Source organism: Amphiprion ocellaris, chromosome 24 (assembly GCF_022539595.1).
Source record: "Amphiprion ocellaris isolate individual 3 ecotype Okinawa chromosome 24, ASM2253959v1, whole genome shotgun sequence".
NCBI lineage: Eukaryota > Metazoa > Chordata > Actinopteri > Pomacentridae > Amphiprion > Amphiprion ocellaris.
Window position 1 is genome coordinate 17,350,195 of NC_072789.1, and position 26,262 is coordinate 17,376,456.

General features: G+C 41.3%; 1 protein-coding gene across 7 annotated transcripts; it reads right to left on the reverse strand.

Moving 5' to 3' along the window:
* Positions 1-290: 290 nt before the first annotated feature.
* On the reverse strand, positions 291-25,990 carry LOC118470442 (ribonuclease inhibitor-like). Of its 7 annotated transcripts, none has more exons than XR_008600757.1 (10): positions 25,414-25,946; positions 24,814-24,987; positions 19,815-19,988; positions 19,038-19,211; positions 15,983-16,156; positions 15,471-15,559; positions 9,519-9,752; positions 8,556-8,654; positions 6,424-6,784; positions 291-702 (listed from the first exon to the last, which is right to left on the reverse strand). XR_008600757.1 is itself a non-coding variant. In XM_055008334.1 (6 exons), exons 1-6 carry the CDS (start codon positions 25,602-25,604, stop codon positions 15,544-15,546), a joined length of 903 nt encoding a protein of 300 aa, XP_054864309.1. In that variant the 5' UTR covers positions 25,605-25,937; the 3' UTR covers positions 12,151-15,543. The 7 variants fall into 7 exon arrangements, 4 of the variants coding, with proteins under 4 accessions (XP_054864309.1, XP_054864312.1, XP_054864311.1 ...); XR_008600758.1 differs by lacking the exon at positions 291-702 and adding an exon at positions 3,076-5,537; XR_008600759.1 differs by lacking the exons at positions 291-702; positions 6,424-6,784; positions 8,556-8,654; positions 9,519-9,752 and adding an exon at positions 3,078-5,537.
* Between the last annotated feature and the right edge of the window lie 272 nt (positions 25,991-26,262).

The following is a 26,262-nucleotide window of genomic DNA, read 5'->3' on the forward strand; positions in this document are numbered from 1 at the left end:
CTGCAGACAAACATTTCCTCTGTTTCTCTTCACCAGTGAACCGGGTTTGGCTTCGTTGCTTTAGGTTGTTCTTTAGGCGTTTGCTTGCAGCTTCCAGCAGTAAAATCGGCTTTAATGTGTTTCTTGGTGTGTTTTAGGGCTTTGTACTGGATAGTTGTCTTGGTAAATGTGGTTCTTTAACCACAGTTAGCACATGGTGCTAATGTGTGCAGTGATTAGTGGATTTGGTGCAGCTGCGTTGTGTCTTTATCTTGGCTGTAGTGAGTCTTTAGAGGTTTCTGGTCAGATACATTCTGTATTCTTGTTTGAGAACCAAGGTTGGTTGTCCAGAAGGTAAGAGTTCCTGTCCTGATTCTCTGTTCTCAGAGGTTCTCTGGTAGGCTGCAGGAGACTTTAGCGTTTGGGTTGTGCTAGTTTGGTTTTTGTACGGTTTCATTTGGACGACTATCTTGAGGCCCCTCCATGTGGTTTAGTGAGGTTTTCTGGAACAGTTCTACAAAGCAACCTGCAGCAGAAGAGCCTTTGAGAGTTTTTAGGGAGTTCTGGAGACCAGACTTTAGAGCAGCAGAAACATTTGTCAGCAGTTTGAGCAGGAGAAGGTGAGCTTCAGAGTAGAAATGAGACAGAAACCTTCTTGACCCGTGTGGTGAGGTCCTGTACCAGGAGTTTGAGCAGGTTGTGAAGAGTCTGTAGTTCTTTGGTCTGAAAGCACAAGAATCAACTCATTAAAGGAGAAAACAGGAGATACTGTTGGTTCTTCTGTCGCTCTGCAGTTTCCAGTTTCCTTAGACTGAATATCAAGTTTATATTTTAAATGATTTCCCATGTGACCCCAAGAAGACTTCAATAAACTCCCTCCATCCACTGGATACAACACATTTTATTACCATGTTAATTTTTTTTTTTTTTGAATATGTTTTTGAGTTTTAATCATAGTTTGAGCATAGTTTTTTCTCTTTGCTTGTTTAGTTTTGCCATCTGTGTGAAAGGTGCTAAACAAATAAAGTTGAATTGATAAACTGAAAAATTGACTAACTCATGATTGTGACAACAGAAGTATTTTCATTGTGATTTAAGGGTTGGTTTCATTTTTAAGGTTGGGGTTAAAATCTTGACAGAAAAAAAGATTAAAGAATTAAACCACATTAAAAAAGCAATCAAATCAAAGGAAAAAAAACATTTAATACAATAAAACTTTTAAAAAGAAAATTAAACATTAAATACAATTAAATTGTATTAAACAGACAAAATATTTAATTAAATAATTAAACAGAAGATACAAAACATGTAATTCTGAAATTAAACAATTTTTAAACAAAAATATTAAACATTAAAGATGAAATATTTTAGATAAACATTTAAAAATACAATTAAACAAGAAGAAAATTAAACATTTAAAAAAATACAAAACATTAAATTAGATTATTAAACCTTTAAAAAGACAAAACATTTAATTAAAAGATTAAATGTTTAATTAGAAAATGCAATCTTAAAGACAATAAAACTCGAAATAGGAATTACACAGAAAATTCAATGAAGCATTTAAAAAGAAAATTAAACATTAAAAGGTGGTAAAACATTTAAAAAGAAAAACCTTAAAGATTTAATCGAAAAATTAAACATTTTGAAAGAAAAAGACATTTTTCAAACAAGCTGATAAAATATTTGAAAAAACAACAATTAAACATTAAAAGAAAACATTTCGAAATCAAATCAGACATTAGAAAAGAATAAAAGGTGAGAAAAGAGCAAAACTAAACAATTAAGAAGAATCAAACTAAAGACAAAACATTTGAAAAGACACCAGTTAAACTTTAGAAGATCAAATTAAACAGAAGAGACAATAAAACGATCAAAAAGAGCAAAAACAGATCAATGTCTTAAAGTGTTTTCTAGTCTGAAATGAAAACATCAAGTTGTTTCTTCAAACATTTCCTCTTTCTATGTTCTTGGTTTGATTGTGGACAGATTTACTAAGAACTCATTTCAGAAAAATGCTTTCCAGATAAAGTCTACTAGTAGTTGAAGGCATTAATCAAACTAATGTTATCTTCTGATCTCCACCAACTTTACTGTTCAGTGAAGAGAATCAAAATTTGTTGAGGATTTCTAGAAAACCCACAGGTGAAGGTCTGAGAAGAACTCAGATCGATGGTCTAAATGTGAAATCAAGACTCATGGTCACAAGTTTTAAGGCTTCTGTTAACCAGAAAGTTCAAACTAACAGAGAAGTACTGAGAAACTTTTAAAATTTCAGTCCTCAGACTGTCTAAAGGTTCAAACTAACAGAGTAGTACTGAGAAACTTTTAAAACTTCAGTCCTCAGACTGTCTGAAGGTTCAAACTAACAGAGAACTACTCAAGAACTTTTAGGATTTCAGTCCTCAGACTGTCTAAAGGTTCAAACTAACAGAGAACTACTCAGGAACTTAGAAGATATCAGTCCTTGGACTGTGTGAAAGTTAAATCTAACAGAGAACTACTGTGGGACTTAGAAGATATCAGTCCTTGGACTGTCTGAAAGCTCAGGTCCTGAGGACTCGGGAGGTGTGGAGGCTTTGGAAAGTCTTGGAACTGAGGGTTCAACCCTCCAGCACAAAGGCAGAAGTCCAACCTCCTGAGAAAAACGGTCGAGATGAGACTCAAGTCAAAAAAAAACTCGAAAACGACAATAAATAGATGATAAATGCGCAAAAAAAAGAAGAATTAGTATCTGAGCAAGTAGCTCAGGGGTTAAGAAGACAGACTACCAAGTGGAAGGTTGCAGGTTCAAGACCCACCACTGGCCTTTTTCTTTCTTTGTCTTTGTCAGGATTTTGATAAAATTTAAGAAGGGTCTGGTCTTGAACCAGCGACCTGCAGCTCCATAGGCAAATCCTTAACTCACTGAGCTACAAATCAGATGAAAAGAAATAATTTTGTCGTCCCTTTGGCATCGTAGTGTCTGAAGTGACCACATGGGTGGAGCCGAGGCGGAGTCTGGGTGGAGTCAGGGCGGAGAGTAGGCGGGGAGGTGGGTGGCGGCCTCCCCCCTCTACTCCCCCACCTCCCCCCACCACCCACCACACCTTCCCCCGCCCCACGAGTTCTTCGAGTCTCCACGAGTTCTTCGAGTCTCCATGGGTTTTCCAGAGTTTCTGGAGTTTCCACCAGGTCGGAGGCAGAACGAGTTGTCATGAAGAGGTGTTGAAGTCGGCCAGGATGGACTGACTTTTTACAACGACTAGAAGGAAGACCACTAGAAGAGCAGGTCTTTAACCACCATCCATAAAATCCATGGAGTTGCTCCAGAGAAATGAAGGGAGGTCAACTTTTATCAACCTCCATCCAGATGTTCTACCTGATATCTTTACTTGGACATTTTTAGCACCACAAACCTTTAGTATCAAACTTTATTATCATTTATTAGGACTTTAATGGAATCCACCTGCAGATTTAGTTTTTGTTGACAAACTTTATTCTTGTCGTTGTGGGACTGCAGTATTAAGACTCTTCCTTCTATTTTACCTCATGTTTATTAGTTTTAGTGGAGAAACTTATTTTAATTGTCCATTAGTCTCTTAAAAACCAAATAATAAATTGGATTAGTCAAGAGGTTTAAATTTCTTACTTTGTCATATTTTAAATATGACAAAAAATATAGAAATAAAGCGTCTTGAGACAATTTGACCTGCAATTGCTGTTGTATAAATAAAATTGAATTAAAATTGTATGTATCTTGTAATGTTGGAGTAATTCAGCCATATATGTTGGAAAACACATTTTCTTTGTCCATTAATCTGTTGATTGTTTTCTCCAGTAATTCATTTCTTGTTTTGGTTTGTAAAATGTCAAACCCAAATATATTCAGTTTACTGTCATAAAAACCAAAAAGATTTACGTTCATGATGCAGGAATCGGGCAGTTTTTCACTTTTTATCTTAGTTTAGTCAGAAAGATAGTTGATAATGTGTGAATTGTTGCAGCTTGTGAGCCGCAGAAAGTTTTAATCTTTGTGGCCGAGTGTCAGAAAACATTTAGAAACCAACATCAACAAAACACTCAACAAAGATTTGAACATCATTAAAGGGAAATCCAACTTTTGCATGACAATGTCTAATTAAAGGACATTATTTCCAATGTAAATGTGTGATATTCATCCTCTGGAGCTTTCTCTTCACATCGTCTTCCACCTGGACTGGTTTGGTCGGGAGCATGTGCAACAAACATTTGAAAAACTGCACTTTAACATCAATGAATGACACTGAAGTTTAATCTCTACATAAATGAGACTGAGTCTGGATGTGCTGCTCTGTCATTAACTCCTAAGTTTAGGGAAAGTTCAAACAAAAGAGGACAGTTCAGATAAGACTTGAGAATGAGCTTATTTTGAACAAACATCTCAGACTTTCTGAGCTTCAGCACCTCTAGCAAGATATTTTAACAACAAGCAACTCAAGAGATCCGGAAGTTGGAGAGAGTTAGCTTTAGCTGAGCCAAAGAACATGTGTGATGCTAACCTAGCAAACATTTCAGACTTTTCTCTGTGAATTCTGAGAAATAATTTCCTATTTAATGACAGAGCTGCACATCTTAACTCAGTCTCATTAAAACAGACTCTAATTCAGTGTCATCCATCCATATTAAAGTGCAGTTACCCAAAATGTTTGTTGCATGAGCTCCAACAAAACCTGTCCAGGTAGAAGGCCACTTTGACAAACAGGAAGTGGAAGATTCCAAGCAGATTTATAGAAGGGGGAACCGGACTGTACTAAGTGTGGTCCAGAATAGAGGGGTGTTTTGTGGGTTTTTAAGGCTGATAATGATTATTAGTGAGACATTTGGAGTAGATATTCATTTGCAGTAAATGAAAGTATTTAAAATCTTGGAGTTAAACTGAGAAGAACACAAACTCTAACAGAAAACTTTGTTGATACGTTTTTGTTTTGTTTACAGATGTTAAGTTAAAGGAGTTTTATTCGTGATGTATAACCAATCAAATCACTCCAGAAGACAGAGCGACCACAGGTAGATAAAGGTTCAGAGCCAAAGTAGCACCATTTTTAAATGTATTTATTACCATAAATCAGTAAAAAATAAAATACTGAGAATCAGTAAATCAGTCAGCCCACAATTACTACAATTTACAATGTATGTCTCTTTCCTTTGACTTGTTATTTGTACAATATACGATGTATATGATGGCGGTTTTCATACCAAAGGCTATACTATGATGTTTTCTAAGAGACATACGATGCTACTCTGGTTGTTCTGGCTCTGGGCTGCTGCACTCCTCCTCTGTTGTTTTCTGGATTGTACTCAGCTTCATGCCTTCGTCCACCAGGCCTCCGTTGACTCGTCCCGCCTGCCGTCTCTGGAGCTGAAGCTGGATTGGAACAGACCAAAGTACAGTCCAATCACGATGCCAGCTGCCTCTCAAAAGGCTCCTTCATCTGGCAGGTGGCAGCACTTCTTCTGAGGGGAAGCTGAGCTGGTCCAGCAGAACTTTGGAGATGTGTTCCAGTGGTTGGTGGATGTGTGGGGAGATAGAGAGGGACCTTTGAAATGTTCAGAAAGGAAAACAGGGAACCCATTGGTAGTTTTAGTTTACGGTGCCACTGCGGTGTGTTTTGAAGTTAGTTCTGTTTATTTATTTTTATTTTACTAACACCCATTTGCTTTTAACCCCCTCACATGTTGTGTTGTTGTAAACTTACTCTTTCAAGTAAATACTCGTCTAACCCTCTGGAAACCAGCGTTTGGAGTGTTTTTGTGTTGCTCCTCACCTACTTCAGACAGCCGGGACAAAACAACGTTTTGTGGACTAAAGGCTTTTCTATGACGTTTTTTTGAACGACCTGCTATACTATGAAGTTTTTAGACCAAAGGCTATTCGATGGTGTTTTTTTGATGACATGCTATACTATGATGTTTGTTTGGCGACATCCTATACTATGACGTGTTTTGGACGACATGTTATACTATGACGTTTTAAGAGCAACATGCTAAACTATGACAATTTTAGAGCGACATGCTATACTATGGACATTTTCTGGACCAAAGGCTATACTATGACATTTGTTGGGAACATGCTATACTATACGCTTTTTTAATTGACATATTACTAGGATGTGTTTTTTTTTTTTTTTTTTAACAACATATAATAATTTGAACAGTTTTAAAAATTACTATACTTTTACTTGTGCAATGAAGTATTATTCTTTTTAGGCAAAAGCCATGTCTGATTACATATAGGCTATTAAATAAATGTTTATTAAAAACTAAAAATCATTAAAAAAAATAATAACCAACTTAGGCATTTACTGAGTCACTAAAATAGTGTAGAGTCTACGGCCACATCAGCATTATTATAAGCATCCTCTGGTAAATTCACAGCCATATACTGTAGGAAATCTAGCTGATCTCATCATGATGTCCACTTACCATATGGACTTCAGGAGATGATTAGATGATGATAAACTGTGACCTGCTGGTTGGGTTCTCTCTGTTCTCATATTTCCTCCATGTTTGTCTCCTGATGCTGCCTTACTTCAGCCAGTCCATGAGCAACAGAAAACACAGTTTGCCTTGTATCCATTGCCAGGGGTTCCACTCTTCTCACTCCAGTCTGTACATTTCCAAACGTTTTTGCTTCTTTAGACGTGGTGGAGTTTCAGGTGTAGACATTTTTAAAGGTGCGGGTGCAGCAGCTTCTGTAACCAGGCAACCAGAGACAGGACCGGACATGCAGAGACGTCTGAAGTCTGTCCACTGGACCTGGCATCGGGTCCTCGCTTCATTGGTCCTACGAAGATGAAATTGGCTGCCCTTAATATTTCCTGTGTTTTATTTTATTCATTATGCAGTTTTGATGAGTGTGTGACACTCGGGGCATTTATGAAAATACGGAACAACTTGCGTCCCGTATTGATTCAATACGAGATGCAACAATTAATTGTCGAATAAAGAACGTTTCCGTATTTTAAGGGACGGGTGGCAACCCTAATTGCAAGTTACATTTGCTTATGCTAAAGATGTTAGCATTCTGACACGTGTTCGTTTGGTAGTTAAAAGAAGATGAAACGTGGTGTATTCATGTTTTATAAGTTCATATTTTAAGGTGAACAATTACAGTTGTGTGTTTGTGTGTTGTGTATGGTTGCACAAGGTTAATTAATTTTCCTGAAGTGTGTAAGTTCAGTATGTCAACCTTTAACTTGGGAAACTAATTAAAACTGGTCATGATATTTTTTGAACTGAATGTGTGAAATAGTTCTGTGTTTGATAACTTGAGAAATGAGATGAGAGATGATTTACAGTTACTTTGTTCAAACACAAATGTAATTGAATTCTGACCTTGCCCATAGGTCAGGTTTTTTGAGTTGGATTCCAACACCAGATTGCACTAGTGTGAGAACTGAAGTCTCCTACATTCTGCTGAGGATTACTGGAAGACATTTTGAAGAACTCCATGAATGGATGGTGAGCCACTGCCCAAAAGAACCTACAGGTGTGACGTGAGGTAGGATTGAACTGTGTTGTGGGTTTGTGTCACACAACCCATGTGAATGAACTATTGAACTGTTATTGGACTATTTGGACTGAGGACAAAGGACTAAAACTTCAGATTGGACGTGATCTACGTTATTAATTGTGTTTCTGTAAATGGGGAATTTGTACAATAAGCAGCTGCAACTTTTATTTGTTTCAATTCAATACAACTGTATTTTCTAGTTGCATTATCTGTGTCATATTTCACTGTAGTTATTCAGCATCAGGGCTCCTGTCGTACCTTTAAATCTTCTGATACTGGTCCCATTTCCTATTACCTATCTATTTTCTTATTCCCCTTATATTGGTTACAGAATTGTGCAGAGAGAGTTTGAGGTGATTTGAATGGGATTCATTAGAAAGTAAAGAAGTGAAGCTCAGACTTCTAAATGTTCTTTTCATTCACTGCTGGAGCAGCTGATTAAAAGCAGCCCAGCAAGTGATCCTGCAGGTAAAAAGGTGTCACCGTGTCTTTTTATTCACTTACAACCAAAGTCCATCTGCTCTTCTATTTCTGCATGGAATGAAGCCTTAAAATGGTCCAAAAGTCAAATGACAGACATTGAGACTCTGCACATGTTGACAGTAAAATGCTGCTACAGTCATGCAGCTGCTTTGATTGTAAAGCAGTTTACTGCAAGGATCTGAAATCTTTTTAAAGACCCCCACTAGTAAAAATCACTTTAAAACCTTGTTCAAACGTCCATGTTTAGTTTTCTATGTGCAAGAAGAGACATCAGAAGTGAAATAAGCAGTCAAAGGTCAGATGTAGAGTGTAGAGTTCCATCTAAGACATTTAAAGGCATGAATTCTAGAAAATACTTGTAAATATGTAAATCTGACACAGAGAGATGAGATGAAAATAATCTAGATAAAAACAGTTGTGATGGTAGAAAGTGCTGCAGAATGAAATAAGTGAAGACAGAATGATCAGTGGTGCATTAATACTGAGGCAGAGGACAGCTGGATCCTGTCCTGTGTGTTGGACAGCAATGATGGGCTGGAAACCAGCACTAATATCTGACCTGAGCTGAGAAACTCTGTCCAGCGTAGAGAGGATGGACCGTGTTCCCTCCTCTGGGATGGAGGTCCACCGGAGGTCCACTTTAACTCCATCACTGTGTCTGAGGGTGAAGAGCAGAGCAGCAGAGTCCACTGAGTCCAGCTCTCTGTTTTATGAAATTCTATCACAAATTAAATCACAATGTCTGCAAGAAAAACTGCAACTCACCACAAACTGTTCAGCCCAAAGAACGATAAACCAACAAGTTTATCAATCAGAGCTGCTGATGTGATGCAGCAGCATCCAGGACCCTCTACCTCCACTGGATATGAATGAATGAGCATTTAATGAGTTCATTAAAGATTTCTCTTGGCCTTGGACATAACAGCAGCTTCCTGTTGCAGCTAATGAGCCAGAAATCCTGCATTACAACACAACAACATGAGCAGCAGCTGAGCTTCAACCTCCAGCCTCTGAGGAGCTGCACAGACGTCCTGGACCTGAGGCCTCCTCTGCAACAACAAAGTCCAAACTTCTTCCTTCTGGCTTTCAGCTGATTGATCACAGAACATGTTCTTCAGTTTGTCAATGCAACAATCCCTAGAAACAAGCCAGAAGCCTTCATGAAGCCTCATATCTCTCCAGGACATTAAAGCAGCGTTCATGCTCAGAAAACTATCTGTCCTCCTCCATGCAGCAGCACCTGCTACCTGAGAGGAAGTTCCTGCTACACTGTTAGAAACAAAGCACAAAGTCGCCACCTGCTGGAGCAGCTGGTGTCCTGCAGCTTCTTCACCTCAGAAAGACTCTGACAGCGTTCATTCTTTCCACTCTGACAGCTCACACTTCTTCACACAGGAACATGGACATTGATGTGACATAAAGCTGAGCTGAATCTCTACATGTGTTTGATCATTTCTTTGAAAAGACGTTTCAAATGAGTCGCTCACACTGAACACAGTTACAACATTTACACACAGATTACCTGTTCACAGCAACAGGCTGGTCGTCTTTAAAGGAGAGAAGAATATAGTTTGACTTGAATCCCCTAAAGGACACACAGCTGGATTCAGGCCCAGGTCCAGGTCCAGGTCCAGGTCCATGTTCAGGTCCATGTCCAGGTCCATGTGCAGGTCCAGGTCCAGGTCCAGGTCCAGGTCCAGGTCCAGGTCCAGGTCGAGGTCCATGTCCAGGTCCAGGTTTGAGTCTCTGATGGATCCTGACAGAAGAACAAACAGTCTCACATGTTTAATAAAGGTCCTCTGCATCAAACACACATGATATACACATGTGGACAAAATTGTTGGTAGGTAGGGAAAAATCACAGGTCATGGGTCTTGCAACAGGATAATGATCCAGAACACACAGTTAAAAACAACCAAGAATGGCTAAGAGGAAAACATTGGACTATTCTGAAGTGGCCTCTATGAGCCCTGATCTAAATCCTATTGAACATCTGTGGAAGGAGCTGAAACATGGCGTCTGGAGAAGGAACCTTCAAACCTGAGACAACTGGAGCAGTCTGCTGATGAGGAGTGGACCAGAATACCTGCTGAGAGGTGCAGAGTCTCACTGACAGTTACACAAATGGTTGGATTGCAGTGATTGCCTCAAAAGGTTGTGCAACAAAATATTAAGTTAAGGGAACCATCATTTTTGTCCAGGCCTGTTTCATGAGTTTATTTTTAAAAATAATTCTGTTAAACCACAGAGCCAAAAAAACATGAAAAATACTTTGTAAAAGCGAGAGGTTGGTAGCAGCTTTAATTTTTTTTTCTAACTTTTTGGTGCCCCCCCCAAAATATCTGTTGTACCCCCCTGTTCCCTCCCACTAAAATTAATCTGGATCTGCCCCTGCTGACAGAAATGTCCAAATGTGATTCAGTCCATAGTAAATTATCATTTTGTGCCTTAAATCTACCAACCACTTCATGTTAAACCAGTATCTGGCTGCTGCTAATTTACCACCATGGTGTGTCAGCTTTTGTGTAAATGGGTTGGAGCGTTAAACAATTAATTTCAGAATAAATATTGTCAATTACAATGTTGTAACACTGTAAAAGCTGAAAAAAATGCAGCTTTTTAGCAACATTCACTGTCTCCCGCAATTTCATTGCAGCAAATGTACTTAAAACATCGCAACTTGCATCGCAATTTTTTAGAAAAGCTGCTACAAATTCAGGCATTTTCAGCCGTAACAATCTGGAAAAAGGCCTGCGAAATCCTGGAAGGACTGCATAATGAATGAAATGTGAAGTTTGTCCTCCTGACAGAAGATGTTTCTGATTCTCTCTCCTTCTTCATGATGTTCTGTTTCCACAGAACTGCAGGACTTTAGACTGCAGGGAAAAATGAAGCTCAGTGAGCAAAAATAAGACGAGAACAAAAAGCAGAAACTGCAGACAGGAAGTAAAAAGCAGAATTAAAGCCAGAGTTCTTCCAGCTCATGTGGCTGCAGCTGACTTTAAAGTCCCACCAATGAACTCTGGGAGATAAATATGTTGTTTCTGGCTGCTTCACAATGATCTGGACCTTTATCTTCTTCTAATAGATCAAGTCTACTTTGACTCTCTGAACCCTCTTGGAGGTCAGAGGATCAACAGGCTGATTCTGAGTTCGGCCTCCCAGAGAAGGAAGTGGTCTGAGACTCACTCCAGGACCTGGACTTTGTGCAGATGTGTGATGAGGACCAGCAGCAGCTGGTCTCTGAGCTGACAGTGACTGAGGTCCAGCTCAGTCAGTCCTTCACAGGAGTCCAGCATCTGGACCAGACCTCCACAGACCCTCTGGTCCAGTGTGGTGTGACTGAGGTCCAGCTCTCCACCCAGAGCTCCACACAGGGACTCGGCCCGTCTCACTGTGTCCCTCTCAGAGTGGACAGGAATCAGGGACAGCAGCTGGAGGAGGACACTTTTACTGACTCTGAACAGGACAAACAGAGCAAAGATCAACCTGCAAATCACGTTGTAATTCTTATGTGTCATCTGATCGTATGAATATGATCATGTGAAATGTGAAAAAGGTCAAGTTTCCATCACTACAAGTTGGTTTTGACTAACAAATATAACTGGAAGACTGATGAGGACTGCAGATGTGAAATGAGGTGTAATTTGTGTGAGAAAACTTCTCCACTTGGCCTGATTGTGTTTTTTGCTTCTGTGTTTTTAAAGTTCAAACAGAAAATCAGCCACTTACCAGGAGAATCCTTCTCTGCTTGATGAAGTAAAAATACATCCAGAATAGTGGATTTCTGCCCTCTAGTGGCCAAAGCACAAAACTACAATATCATGTTTATCAAAAGCAACACAACCTATTGATATGCAGCACTTCCACCAAGTGATTCAAAATATAATGGAAATTATTTCAGGTGGGATTTTTCACGCATGAGATAAAACTGAATAAGTTGGTTGAAATGAATGAAAAAAGAATCAATGAATACACTGAATAAATTATGCACTATAAATATATGAATAAACAAATGAAAATACAAGAAAAAGAATAAATGAAAGAACAGTTTATGGACTGTTAGGATCTGATGTTTATCTCAATATTTTAGTGGAAAACAAGGAAAAACAAAGTCATGACAACAATCAACTCTATTAAGTGTGCAGAGAAACTTCATTTAAAAGCACAAAGGCCTTTATTTTTATTTACAAGATGACTCAGGATTATGTTTCATAATTATGATTGTAAAAAGTTTAGACTGAATCATTACCAAAGATGAGGTCATGATAAACTAAAAGATAACAGTGGAACATCCCCAGAAACAGATGAAGGACTGAAAACCTGGAACTGAGGCTCCAAGTGGGCAGATATCAGTCAGAGGGTAAAAATGTGGATTTTCAGCTCAGAATCAGACTCTGTGTTCATGAACCAGCCTCTGTTTGCTGCATGGAGCTGAAATGACAGTAAATCTCAGACTTCATCTGACTCTGACTGACTTCCAGTCTGACTTTGGTGTTTTGTTCTTTACTAAGTCTGAGGATAGAAAATACTTGGAGTTCACCAGGAGACTGAATGTTGATGAAGACTTGAAGATTTTCTGGCTCATTTGAAGAATGGACCAGGAGGAATCTCAGTGGAAGAACTGAGTCAATAAATCAAACTGGACAAAATCTGTCCAAGAGGAAGCAGATGTTTGACAGCAGCAGCTGGTAGAAAACCTGTTTTATCGGTAAAGAGCTGCAGGACCTGATGATGGAAACAACTAAAGTCTGACAAAACTGAACAACAAGATCTTCATGTGTGGAACAAAGCAGAGTTCTGGGAGTCTGATGGACTGATGAGACTAAAGTGGACTGTTTGGGCAGAACATCTGGAGGCAGAAGGACCAGAAGAACAGCATCAACAGTCCTGTTGGTGGCTTTGAAGCTGCTAAACTGGAGCACGTGAGCAGCAGCATCTGAAATATGATCCTGCGGTCCTGGGGAATGGTGGGGTGGGTGGGGTCTCGGTGATGCTGCGGGGTGGGCGCCCTGCATCCTGGACGTGCCGGCTCCGGGGCGGGCGTGGGGGCTCATGGCCCTTGCTTCCTGGTGGTGCGGCCTGGTCCTCCCTCCGGGGCAGGGTGCTGCATGCGGCTGGCCCGTGGTGGGGCTGTGGCGCCTACCAGGGCGCTGCTCCAGCGCTGTGACTTCTGGGGTTTTGGTGCTGGCTGGGCCGGTTGGGTTCGTGTGGACCCACCTTGGCCTCTTGCCTCTGGGCTCTGGGGGTCCCTCTGCATCAGTACCAGTGGTCTTACTACCTGTCTCCCCCGCTGCTCTTTCCTCATGGGCCGGATCCACACCAGACTGCCTCTTACTGTGCACTTCACATACTTCACACATCACTGTATATAGTTACTCTTAGGCACATATAGGGACACAACAGTTAGGGCCCCTGAGAGCAGGTGGGGGCGGGAACGATGGGCTCTGTGGTGGGGCGGATGGCAGGGCTCTACGGCCTTGTCTCTTCCCCATCACCCTCTTGCTTGCCTCCCCTGCTCTCTAATTTCTTTTTAATGCACCACACACACTCACACCTTGGGGGTAGGTCTGGGACGGCTCGGGGAACTTGGGTCAGGGTAGGCTGCAGAGTAGCCATCCTCTGTGGTCCTCTGGCCCGCCCCCTGGATGCCTCGCCCAGCCTCCCCACTTTTAATGCACCACATGACACTCAGGGTTACACTATCACGGTGCAGGGATAATGTCTCCAGTCTGGGATCGGGAGACATATTAATAGGGAGTAATGGGGGGGATTTCACCAATATGGCCTCACTGGTGGGACCCGGCCCCCTTATGGCTATGGGGTGGCAGGGGTGGACCATCATCCGTGTTGCTGTGGCTGGGGGGTCCCCGGGACCTGGGGGCTGTGGTCGGGGGGGGTTCTCCTGCGTGCCCGACGGGTCCAGGCTGGTGCGGTGGCTCTTGGTGGGCTGCGGGGGCTGGATTGGCCATCCTGGTGGGCGCTGTGGCTGTACTGCGGGCTGGTGGCATGTGGTGGCTCTGTCCTGGTGGGTTGTCAGGGCGCATTGCGGGGAGTGGGGGCCCTGGGTGTACTGCGCTCACCTGGGGCCTGGTGCGGGGGGTATGTGGGGTGCTTCCCTGTCGGCATCGCCGGGCCCCACCACACTGTCCATTTTTGCCCTCTGGACTCGCATCGGGTCCCGGCTCCGATTTCCTCTGACTGGCTCCCGGTGGCGGCCTGCCTTGTGATGGGCTGGTTGCCATCCCTTCGGCGGGCCGCTCGGCCCCTGTGTCTGGCTTCCTGGCTGCGTGGGGCCGTTGGCCCCCTCGGGGGAGGGAGAGGGAGTGGGGGTGGGCGGGTCGGGTTGTGGGGTGGGTGGTCTGGTGGGCGCTGGGGTGGGCGGGGTTGGGGTTTGGGTGGTGGGTGGGTCCTCGTGCCCCGGGCCACCTGGGTCGGTCTGGGCGCGCAGGGGGTGTCAGTAGCTGCTCCCTCTTGTTCTTCGGGTCCGCGTCGTTCACGGTGGCCCCGGTGGCTCTCTGGGAGCGCCGCCCTGTGGCTCCTACGGCCCGGGGGGAGGGTTGCCCTGTTGGCTTGGCCCTGCCTTGCCGTGATTGCTGTTCTGGGCTTCGGGGTTCTTCACACTTGCATGTTTGACCAGGTCTCGCCAGCTACTGCCGAGTCCCATTTCAGCGAATGAAGGGACCCACCAGAATGTGATGAGAATCTCTCCAGAGTCTCCACCCTAAACTCATTCTCTCCTTCACTAGTATCCTCTTCTGGCCTGTTCTATTCCATTCTATTCTATACTGTCAAGACATCCACAATTATGGTGCTCAGTACTACTTATTTATTTATTTAGTGAATCTCTTTTTCTTTTGTGTTGGTTTTCTTTTTTTAGCTAATTTTTTTTTCTTTCTTTTTGTTTTATTGATGGGCAGTTAGTTGTTGGGAATAACACACCACCTTACAATCTTTAATTGCAATAGCACCACCTGTTAATTTCTATCCCTGTTCGTCCTGTTCGTCCTGTTCGTCCTGTCCAGTCTTTGTTTCCCCCACACATCACTGAGGTGTAGCACTGCCCTCCCTGGCTCATCATAGGGAATTCTAATAAAGAATATCTGCTTAGCTTTCAGGGAGGGCTGGTGATGGTCACACACATGTACTAAATATTAAAATATTTGGCTGCAAGACTAAAATATGCATCAGTCTCATACAATGTTGACACCTCTTTTGTGGAGTTAAACAATGAGAATAAATGCAGACAAAAAAAAATGAAATATGATCCTGCAGTGACAGAAACATCCTGAAACTTACTGCACACTCTGCAACCTGACATCAACCTCCAACGTTTCATGTCAACATTAACTGCAGTTCTCCATCATTCACAGTGTGGAGCTGCAACACTAAACTACACAGTGATAACAACACACTTTACACTGGTTCCCAGTCCACCTCCCAGTAACATGGTCCAGTCAGAGTCTCTACACACCAGCTGCTGCTGCTGCTTCAACCTCTGGATCATCAGGACACACTTCATCCTCTCAGCACAAACACCGTCCTGATCACCACCACTTCCATCTGCAGAGAGAAGAAGAAAGAACAGAGGAGATCAATGAGTTTGATCAGCTGATCATCAGGATCAAGAGCAGCAGGACTTCAGTCTCACTGATCTCAGAACTGTGACAAACAGACTGATCAGCTGATCACTGTTGAAAAGAGACAACAAACAATAACTGTCAGCTGGAATCAGCTTTATTTCCTAAACACATCAACACAACAACAACAGTCGGCTTCACATCCACTCAAACACACCATGACAACAAGCTTGTGGCTCCTCTGATTGGCTGACTGCTGTCTCTGTGTTTCTGTCACTGTTCTGCTCTCAGAGCTTCACTGAGAAGCTGCAGGTTTACAGGAGACTCTGGATCTTTGCTTTGATACTGACTGAGTTTAGTAGAAAACTGCTGAAAGCAGCAGAGACTGATGGAACCTTCTACTGACCTCAGAGTCATCAGGCTGTAGTCTGGATTCTCCACAAGATCTAACAGATGTTTCACTCCTGAATCCTGCAGGTTATTTCCACTCAGGTCCAGATGTTCCAGATGGGAGGGGTTGGACTTCAGAGCTGAGACCAGAGAATCACAGCTGATCTCTGACAACCTGCAGCGCCTCAATCTGAATAAAGAATAAAAGATGTGAGTTGAGGAGACAAAGTTCCTGCTTGAAATCATTCAGAGTTTCATCATGAGTTCAGAGCTGAAGAAGCTTCAGAACGTCCAAGTTTAGAAAATGGAAACTCCAAACAGCTGAAGCCAACAGGATGCAGCTTCAAACAGTCCAACAGAAGCAGTGAAGAAGAGCTTCATTAATATTAATGACAACATGCTGCTGCTTCAATAAAGACGGAGTGACTTCAGCTCTGAAACTCTGCAGCTCCACCACTGGCTCCATCCACACAAACTCATGCTGAGCAACAAACACCAGGAAAAACACTCGGACATTTATTTCACTTTCTGCTCAGAGTCACACAAACACACAAGAAGGAAACGTGGACAAAATGAGGCTCCAGACTCTAAAATATCTTCATGTTCTGGAACCATGGAGACGTTTCAATCAGGACTCTACATTCAGATGATTTCATTATTGATCCATCTGTCATTGATAGTGGAAAGTGTCCATCACAGTTTTCAGAGGACCAGGTGACGTCTTCAAACTCTTTTCTCAAACACAAACATTTTCACTTTCAAATGACACAAACCAGAGAAAAGAAGAAAATCAGCAGAAACTGAAGCAGAAAATGTTCCCATTGTTCCTGATAAATGACTTCAACTGTTCATCAGTTGAAGAAAAGCAACGTCCCAAAGAAATTAGGGGGGTTGCTTTGTTGGAAGCAACCCCCCTAATTTCTTTCATTTGCATCAACCCCGACTGTCAGGCAGGGGAGGGGGGTTGCTGTTATATACAAGAAGAATTTGAAATGTACTGCCACCTCACACAACAGTTTTACGTCCTTTGAATATCTTGATTTTATCATTGATTTAAAGGTCCCATCTTTGATTTAATTATCTACAGACCACCTAAGACAAACAGTATTTTTATTCATGAATTCTCTGAGCTTTTATCTTTTTATATGTCCAAGTTTGAGAAAATTCTTGTCTTAGGTGATTTTAACATACATGTCTGCTGCCCTCCTCAAACGTTTCCTTTTTAGATACAATGAACTCTTTTAATCTTGTCAAGCAGTTGAAATGCTCACACACTCTAAGGACCAACTCTAGACCTGGTGTTGTACAGCCGTCTCAGTCCCTACAATCTTGTGACCAAGGATATCTGTGTGTCCCATCAAAAACTCATTTTATTCACTATAGTTTTATCAACTTTACCGGCCGTCAGAATGCTCCAATCCACCACCGTGTTTTTAACCCCACGTCCTCCGTCAAGTTCTCCCAGCTTTTCATCTCTGCTTCTTATCCAAATTTTAACCTCCTGCTGAAACCTGCTGAAAGCCTAGCATCTGTTTTTAACTGTTCTAACAATATAAACTGGTAGACGGCACTGAACTTCTTACAATTAAACAACTCCAAATCTGAAATCATACTGTTCAACCCTCCAAATCCCCACAACAGCCTCACTGCCAACATCCTCGCTCCTCTATCCACTAATGTAAAGCCCGTTGCCAGAAATCTAGGCGTCCTGTTTGATTCTGACCTCAGTTTGACGCCTCACATCAACAAAGTCGTCCAATCCTGCTTCCTCCAGATAAGAACCATTGCCAAAATCAAACCAATCCTCCCTCAGTCAGACCTGGAAAAAACCATCCATGCCCTCATTTTTTCCCGTCTTGATTCCTGCAACTCCCTTTTATTGGGCATTCCACAAAAATCCCTCTCCCACCTCCAACTGGTCCAGAACCAGCAGCTCAGCTTCTTACTGGTTTTAACAGACAACATCACATCTCCTCTGTTCTAGCTTCCCTCCACTGGCTCCCTGTCTGTTTTAGAATGGATTTTAAGATTTTACTGATCACTTTTGAAGCTTGCCAGGGCCTTGTCCCTGGCTATATTTTAGACATGCTAAGCCCGTATGTTCCCTCATGCAGCCTTAGATTCTCAGGTGGGTCCCTCCTAGTCATTCCAAAGTCCAGGCTTTAATCCAATGGTGACCTGGCCTTCTCCATCAGGGCCCCTTGGCTTTGGAATGACCTGCCTGAGGAGATAAGGCTCGCACAATCAGGAAATTCTTTGAAATCACTTCTTAAAACTCACTTTGAGAGACTCGCCTTCCACTAAAGTTCTCTTTTATTTCTCTTTATCACTATGTTCTACCTGTCAAAGCACTTTGTGAATGTTCTTCTGAAAGGTGCTATACAAATAATATTGTGATTATTATTATTAGTTTTAGAATCAGCTGTCACAACTTTTGCTGTCAATCGAGGTTCAACCAGCAGATGTTGAATATTAGTTTCTGTCTCTCAGGATGAAAAACTGCTTCAATTACAGCTGAAACTATCAGTCCACTGTTTGATGAGTCCATGAACTAAACATCAGAAACATTTCCATCATGGTTTCACTCATTTATCCAGTAAAACATCAAACTGGTTCTACTTTGTTCACTGTCAACACTTCATCTTTTCTACGACATTAAACTGAATATTTGTGGTTTTAAAATGTTGCTGGAACAAAACCAGACATTTCAAGACGTCACTTTCAACTCTGACAAACTGGGATCAACATTTTTCAGTTTTTAACATCTGATGAACTAAACTACTGAAATAACTGACAGCTCCATCAATAATAAAAACAACTGTTAGTTGCTGCTGTCAGTTTGAATTGAAGAGAAACATGAGGTCAGATATGAGCTGAAGTTGTTCTGAAATGTGCAGCTCAACATTTCTCTGCCACAGTCAAAGGACGAAAGCAGAGAAGAAGAAAACAGACGTTACCATGAAGATCCTCAGTGAGGATCAGTAGAACATCAGCCTGATGGCTGCAGTTTAGAGTCACCTCAACTTTACATCACATTCATCTCAGCACACAAAGAAAACATGATGTCTGACCTCAGATACTTCAGGATGCAGTCTGGATTCTCCAGAAAACCACTCAGATGTTTCACTCCTGAATCCTGCAGGTTGTTGTAGCTCATTTCCAGATGTTCCAGATGGGAGGGGTTGGACTTCAGAGCTGAGACCAGAGAATCACAGCTGATCTCTGACAAACTGCAGTGCCACAATCTGAATAAAGAATAAAAGATGTAGATAAAATCATTGATGATCCATCAGATGTGTTCAGGTTCTGAATGTGCAGCTCAACATTACTTTGTCCTCATCAATCAGCTTTTCTCTAAAAGCAGCAGAGTGACTTTGTCCTTCTGTTATTGTGGATCATCATCATGTCAGCCTTCTACACACATCATCCACATGTCAACACAACATTCATCCACCTATTCATGTCCACACATCAATAACATGCTGCATCATCAACAGGATCAGGATCAGTCAAAGAAAACTCAACACAAACCAAAGAAATATTTCTACTTCACTCACTAAACTTTGTCACTTCAAACTGATCTGAGTTCAGAAGATCTTCTGGATCCAGATGTGACTCTTCAGCACAAATTACAAACATTTATTTACTTTAACAACTAACACTGAACATTTTCTACACTTTCTGCTACAAACACTCGTCTCTTGTCACAACACACTAAAGAAAACAGAAAATATGAACCACAGCAGATTTACAGCTTCATGGATGGAAGTTCTGTTGAACATAAATGAGCTTCAGTTGTCATTAAACATATCAGATCTACAACAGTAACAGACAGACAGTGAACTGACCTCAGAGTCTTCAGGATGCAGTCTGGATTCTCCAGAAAACCACTCAGATGTTTCACTCCTGAATCCTGCAGGTCGTTGTAGCTCAGGTCCAGATGTTCCAGATGGGAGGGGTTGGACTTCAGAGCTGAGACCAGAGAATCACAGCTGATCTCTGACAACCTGCAGTCCTCCAATCTGAATAAAGAATAAAAGATGTGACTTGAGGAGACAAAGTTCCTGCTTGAAATCATTCAGAGTTTCATCATGAGTTCAGAGCTGAAGAAGCTTCAGAACGTCCAAGTTTAGAAAATGGAAACTCCAAACAGCTGAAGCCAACAGGATGCAGCTTCAAACAGTCCAACAGAAGCAGTGAAGAAGAGCTTCATTAATATTAATGACAACATGCTGCTGCTTCAATAAAGACGGAGTGACTTCAGCTCTGAAACTCTGCAGCTCCACCACTGGCTCCATCCACACAAACTCATGCTGAGCAACAAACACCAGGAAAAACACTCGGACATTTATTTCACTTTCTGCTCAGAGTCACACAAACACACAAGAAGGAAACGTGGACAAAATGAGGCTCCAGACTCTAAAATATCTTCATGTTCTGGAACCATGGAGACGTTTCAATCAGGACTCTACATTCAGATGACTTCATTATTGATCCATCTGTCATTGATAGTGGAAAGTGTCCATCACAGTTTTCAGAGGACCAGGTGACGTCTTCAAACTCTTTTCTCAAACACAAACATCTTCATTTTCAAATGACACAAAGCAGAGAAAAGAAGAAAATCAGCAGAAACTGAAGCAGAAAATGTTCCCATTGTTCCTGATAAATGACTTCAACTGTTCATCAGTTGAAGAAAAGCAACCCCCCAAAGAAATTAGGGGGGTCGCTTTGTTGGAAGCAACCCCCCTAATTTCTTTCATTTGCATCAACCCCGACTGTCAGGCAGGGGAGGGGGGTTGCTGTTATATACAAGAAGAATTTGAAATGTACTGCCACCTCACACAACAGTTTTACGTCCTTTGAATATCTTGATTTTATCATTGATTTAAAGGTCCCATCTTTGATTTAATTATCTACAGACCAACTAAGACAAACAGGATTTTTATTCATGAATTCTCTGAGCTTTTATCTTTTTATATGTCCAAGTCTGAGAAAATTCTTGTCTTAGGTGATTTTAACATACATGTCTGCTGCCCTCCTCAAACGTTTCCTTTTTAGATACAATAAACTCTTTTAATCTCGTCAAGCAGTTGAAATGCCCACACACTCTAAGGACCAACTCTAGACCTGGTGTTGTACAGCCGTCTCAGTCCCTACAATCTTGTGACCAAGGATATCTGTGTGTCCCATCAAAAACTCATTTTATTCACTATAGTTTTATCAACTTTACCGGCCGTCAGAATGCTCCAATCCACCACCGTGTTTTTAACCCCACGTCCTCCGTCAAGTTCTCCCAGCTTTTCATCTCTGCTTCTTATCCAAATTTTAACACAGACGAGTTGCTCTCCCTTTTCAACTACAATTGTCAATCCATTTTAGATTGCGTTGCCCCTTTTAAACTCAAACACTGCAGTAGCACATTACAGTCCTGGCTTAATGAAACCACACAAGAGTTTAAAAGAGACGCAGAAAGAAGGAAAGGAAATGGAAGAAGTCTGGTTTACATGTGTTTTCTGAAATTTGGAAAGATGCTCTGAAAAAGTATCAAACTGCAGTTAAAGAAGTAAGAACAGCCTTTTTTTCTAAGTTGATTTTAGCAAACCATTCTAACTCCAGATTTTTATTCAAAACAATAAATTCTCTTATTGCCTCCTTCTGTCATTTTATCCATCCCTCTCAAGAAACCTGTGAAACATTTTCACAGTGTTTTACTGACAAAGTTAATGACATCAGGCAATCAATTACCCCATCCGATGTCCTTTGATCTTCTACTCACCACATTTTTTCATATTTCAACAATTTTAGAACATTTTCTTTATCCCACATAATGGATGTCATAAATAAGATGAAACCAACCTCGTGCAGTCTGGACAGCATTCCCACAACATTTCTTCAAGAGGTTATTGACACTGTTGGGCCCAGCATTTGATGGATTATTAACAGTTCCCTTTTAACTGCTCCTTTCCCCTCTGCTTTTAAACATGCTGTGGTCCAACTCTGTCTAAAGAAACCCAACCTTGACCCCTCTGTTCTTAACAGTTTTAGATCAATCTCCAAACTTCCGTTTCTGTCCAAAGTTTTAGAAAAACTAGTTTCCACCCACATTTGATCATTTATGTGTCATAATGACATCTTTGAAAGATTTCTGTCAGGTTTTAGAGCTCTTCACAGCACAGAAACTGCCCTCCTCAAGGTTACAAATGACCTACTTCTAGCTGCTGACAAAGGAGAGAGCGCAGTTTTAATTCTTTTAGACTTAAGTGCAGCCTTTGACACAGTAAATCACCATTTTAATGGACCGTCTTAGATCCTGGGTTGGTGTCAGAGATTCTGCACTTGACTGGTTTTATTCTTCTCTTTTAAACAGAACCATTTGGGTCACCATAGGTAACCACTCCTCCTCCTCAGCTCCTACTACTTGTGGTGTATCGCAAGGTTCAATTTTTGGCCCAGTTTTATTCTCTATTTATAAGCTCAGTCAAACTGCGTCATCATGTTTCTTTTCATTGCTATGCAGACGACACACAGATATACCTCCTGCTGAAACCTGCTGAAAGCCTAGCATCTGTTTTTAACTGTTCTAACGATATAAACTGGTAGACGGCACTGAACTTCTTACAATTAAACAACTCCAAATCTGAAATCATACTGTTCAACCCTCCAAATCCCCACAACAGCCTCACTGCCAACATCCTCGGTCCTCTATCCACTAATGTAAAGCCCGTTGCCAGAAATCGAGGCGTCCTGTTTGATTCTGACCTCAGTTTCACGCCTCACATCAACAAAGTCGTCCAATCCTGCTTCCTCCAGATAAGAACCATTGCCAAAATCAAACCAATCCTCCCTCAGTCAGACCTGGAAAAAACCATCCATGCCCTCATTTTTTCCCGTCTTGATTCCTGCAACTCCCTTTTATTGGGCATTCCACAAAAATCCCTCTCCCACCTCCAACTGGTCCAGAACCAGCAGCTCAGCTTCTTACTGGTTTTAACAGACAACATCACATCTCCTCTGTTCTAGCTTCCCTCCACTGGCTCCCTGTCTGTTTTAGAATGGATTTTAAGATTTTACTGATCACTTTTAAAGCTTGCCAGGGCCTTGTCCCTGGCTATATTTTAGACATGCTAAGCCCGTATGTTCCCTCATGCAGCCTTAGATTCTCAGGTGGGTCCCTCCTAGTCATTCCAAAGTCCAGGCTTTAATCCAATGGTGACCTGGCCTTCTCCATCAGGGCCCCTTGGCTTTGGAATGACCTGCCTGAGGAGATAAGGCTCGCACAATCAGGAAATTCTTTGAAATCACTTCTTAAAACTCACTTTGATAGACTCGCCTTCCACTAAAGTTCTCTTTTATTTCTCTTTATCACTATATTCTACCTGTCAAAGCACTTTGCTAATGTTCTTCTGAAAGGTGCTATACAAATAATATTGTGATTATTATTATTAGTTTTAGAATCAACTGTCACAACTTTTGCAGTCAATCGAGGTTCAACCAGCAGATGCTGAATGTTAGTTTCTGTCTCTCAGGATGAAAAACTGCTTCAATTACAGCTGAAACTATCAGTCCACTGTTTGATGAGTCCATGAACAAAACATCAGAAACATTTCCATCATGGTTTCACTCATTTATCCAGTAAAACATCAAACTGGTTCTACTTTGTTCACTGTCAACACTTTATCTTTTCTACCACATTAAACTGAATATTTGTGGTTTTAAAATGTTGCTGGAACAAAATCAGACATTTGAAGACGTCACCTTCAACTAGGGCTGGGAATAAAATCGATTTTATCGATTTATCGATTTTATAACTAAAATCGATTTTTATTTTACCAACTCGAGTGTTTTCCCATTGATCTGACATATATTTTCCCGTTAGTTTCTTTTTTCGCGTTTCAGGCTTCACTTCACTCGTGGGCTTCCGTAGCACGCCCTGCGCATTACACAGAAAGAGACAACATGGCTGCCCCCGCGAGTAGAAAACAACTCTGTTCAAAGAAAGGAAATTGGAATTCTGTCATATGGAACTGGTTCGGATTTGATCCAAGCGACGATCAACAGACCAAGCCGTGCTGCTAAACTTGTTTTAAGACTGTAGCAACTGGAAGTAGCAGCACGACAAACTTGTTTCAGCACGTAAAAAACAAGCACCCAGATGAGTGGGAGAAGAGCAAGCGGCTTCGACACGAAGACGGCACCCCGAGCACAGCTCCGCCAAAACAGACACTTGTTGAAAGATTCGCCAACTGTTGTACCGTATGACAAGAGTGGAGCCGCTTTAAGGCAATTACAGAGGCCATCACTTTGTATATTGCCACAGACATGCTTCCCATTTATTCCGTCATAACATTATTTAATTTCTTAATCATTGTAAAATTTAAGCTATAGAAGTTTCTCTTGCACTTTTTTAAAAACTGGGTTATAACTTGAAATTTTGAATGGCAAGGCCTTGAATTGTTTAGCAGTAAAAACAAACTTTTGACAGAATATTCTGTTTTTCTCAATCACTTATAAATGCGTAGAAAAAATCGAAATCTGATCTCTGACAAACTGCAGCTCCTCCAATCTGAATAAAAGAATAAAAGAAGTGAGTTCAGGAGACAAAGTTCCTGCTTGAAATCATTCAGAGTTTCATCATGATTTACTTTAACAACCAACACTCAACTTTTTCTACACTTTCTGCTACAAACACTCGTCTCTTGTCACAACTCACTAAAAAAAAACAGAAAATATGAACCACAGCGGATTTACAGCTTCATGTGATGGAAAGTTCTGTTTGAACATAATTGAGCTTCAGTTGTCATTAAACATATCAGATCTACAACAGTAACAGACAGACAGTGAACTGACCTCAGAGTCTTCAGGATGCAGCCTGGATTCTCCAGAAAACCACTCAGATGTTTCACTCCTGAATCCTGCAGCTTGTTTCTACTCAGGTCCAGATGTTCCAGATGGGAGGGGTTGGACTTCAGAGCTGAGACCAGAGAATCACAGCTGATCTCTGACAACCTGCAGCCCTCCAATCTGAATAAAGAATAAAAGATGTAGATAAAATCATTGATGATCCATCAGATGTGTTCAGGTTCTGAATGTGCAGCTCAACATTACTTTGTCCTCATCAATCAGCTTTTCTCTAAAAGCAGCAGAGTGACTTTGTCCTTCTGTTATTGTGGATCATCATCATGTCAGCCTTCTACACACATCATCCACATGTCAGCACAACATTCATCCACCTATTCATGTCCACACATCAATAACATCTGCTGACCTCAGTCCACTCTCTCATTACAGGATCAACATCAAATCTCTTCATTCGTTCATTTATTCCATCACCTTCTTCTTCTGTGTTTATCAGCTTGGTATCTGTCTTATTCAAATCTTCCACTGAAAATTTACGAACCACAAAGAAGGATTTCAGTTGAATATATTGAAAACAATGAGTGAACTGACTCGAGAGCTTCCAGTTTACAGTTTGGACTCTGCAGTCCATCAGAAAGATGCTTCACTCCTGAATCCTGCAGGTTCTGGTTGCAGCTCATGTCCAGTTCTATCAGATGGGAGGGGTTGGACTTCAGAGCTGAGGCCACGACTTCACAGTGACTCTCTGAGAGTCCACAGTTATAAAGTCTGTAATGATACATAAATGACAAAACATATTAACATGAAAGCAAGCATTTTATATTTCGTTCATGAGTTTGATAGCAGAACATTTGGACACATCAGTGGTTCAGCTGATCTTCTCTGTATTTGACATGAAACTGAATTCTCATCCGCTTCTCTCACACCTGCGCACACTGAATCTGGAATCACTTTATGGAAATACAGTTGAAACCAGAAGTTTACATACATTGTATAAAAAGACACATAGCCTTTGTTTTCTCACTGTCAGACAAAATCAGAATTCTTTTTTTTTTTTTTACCATTTCAGCTTAGTAGAACTGAGTCAGGTTTGTAGGCAGCCTTGCTCGCACATGCATTTTTTGCATTGAAATTTCAGTCTGATGTGCACCAACTAGTGAATGTTCTGGTTGACAATAAAGTGGCTATTCTATTCTATTTTTCTATTCTATTCTATTCTATTCTATTCTATTCTATTCTATTCTATTCTATTTTCTACAGAATTGAGATCAGGACTTTGTGATGGTCATTCCAGAACATTGACTGTTGTCCATAAGCCACTTTGTAACTAATTTAACAGAATGCTTCAGGTCATTGTCCATCTGGAAGACCCCTTTGCATCCAAGCTTTAACTTCCTGGCTGATGTCTTGAGATGTTGCTTCAATATTTCCACATAATGT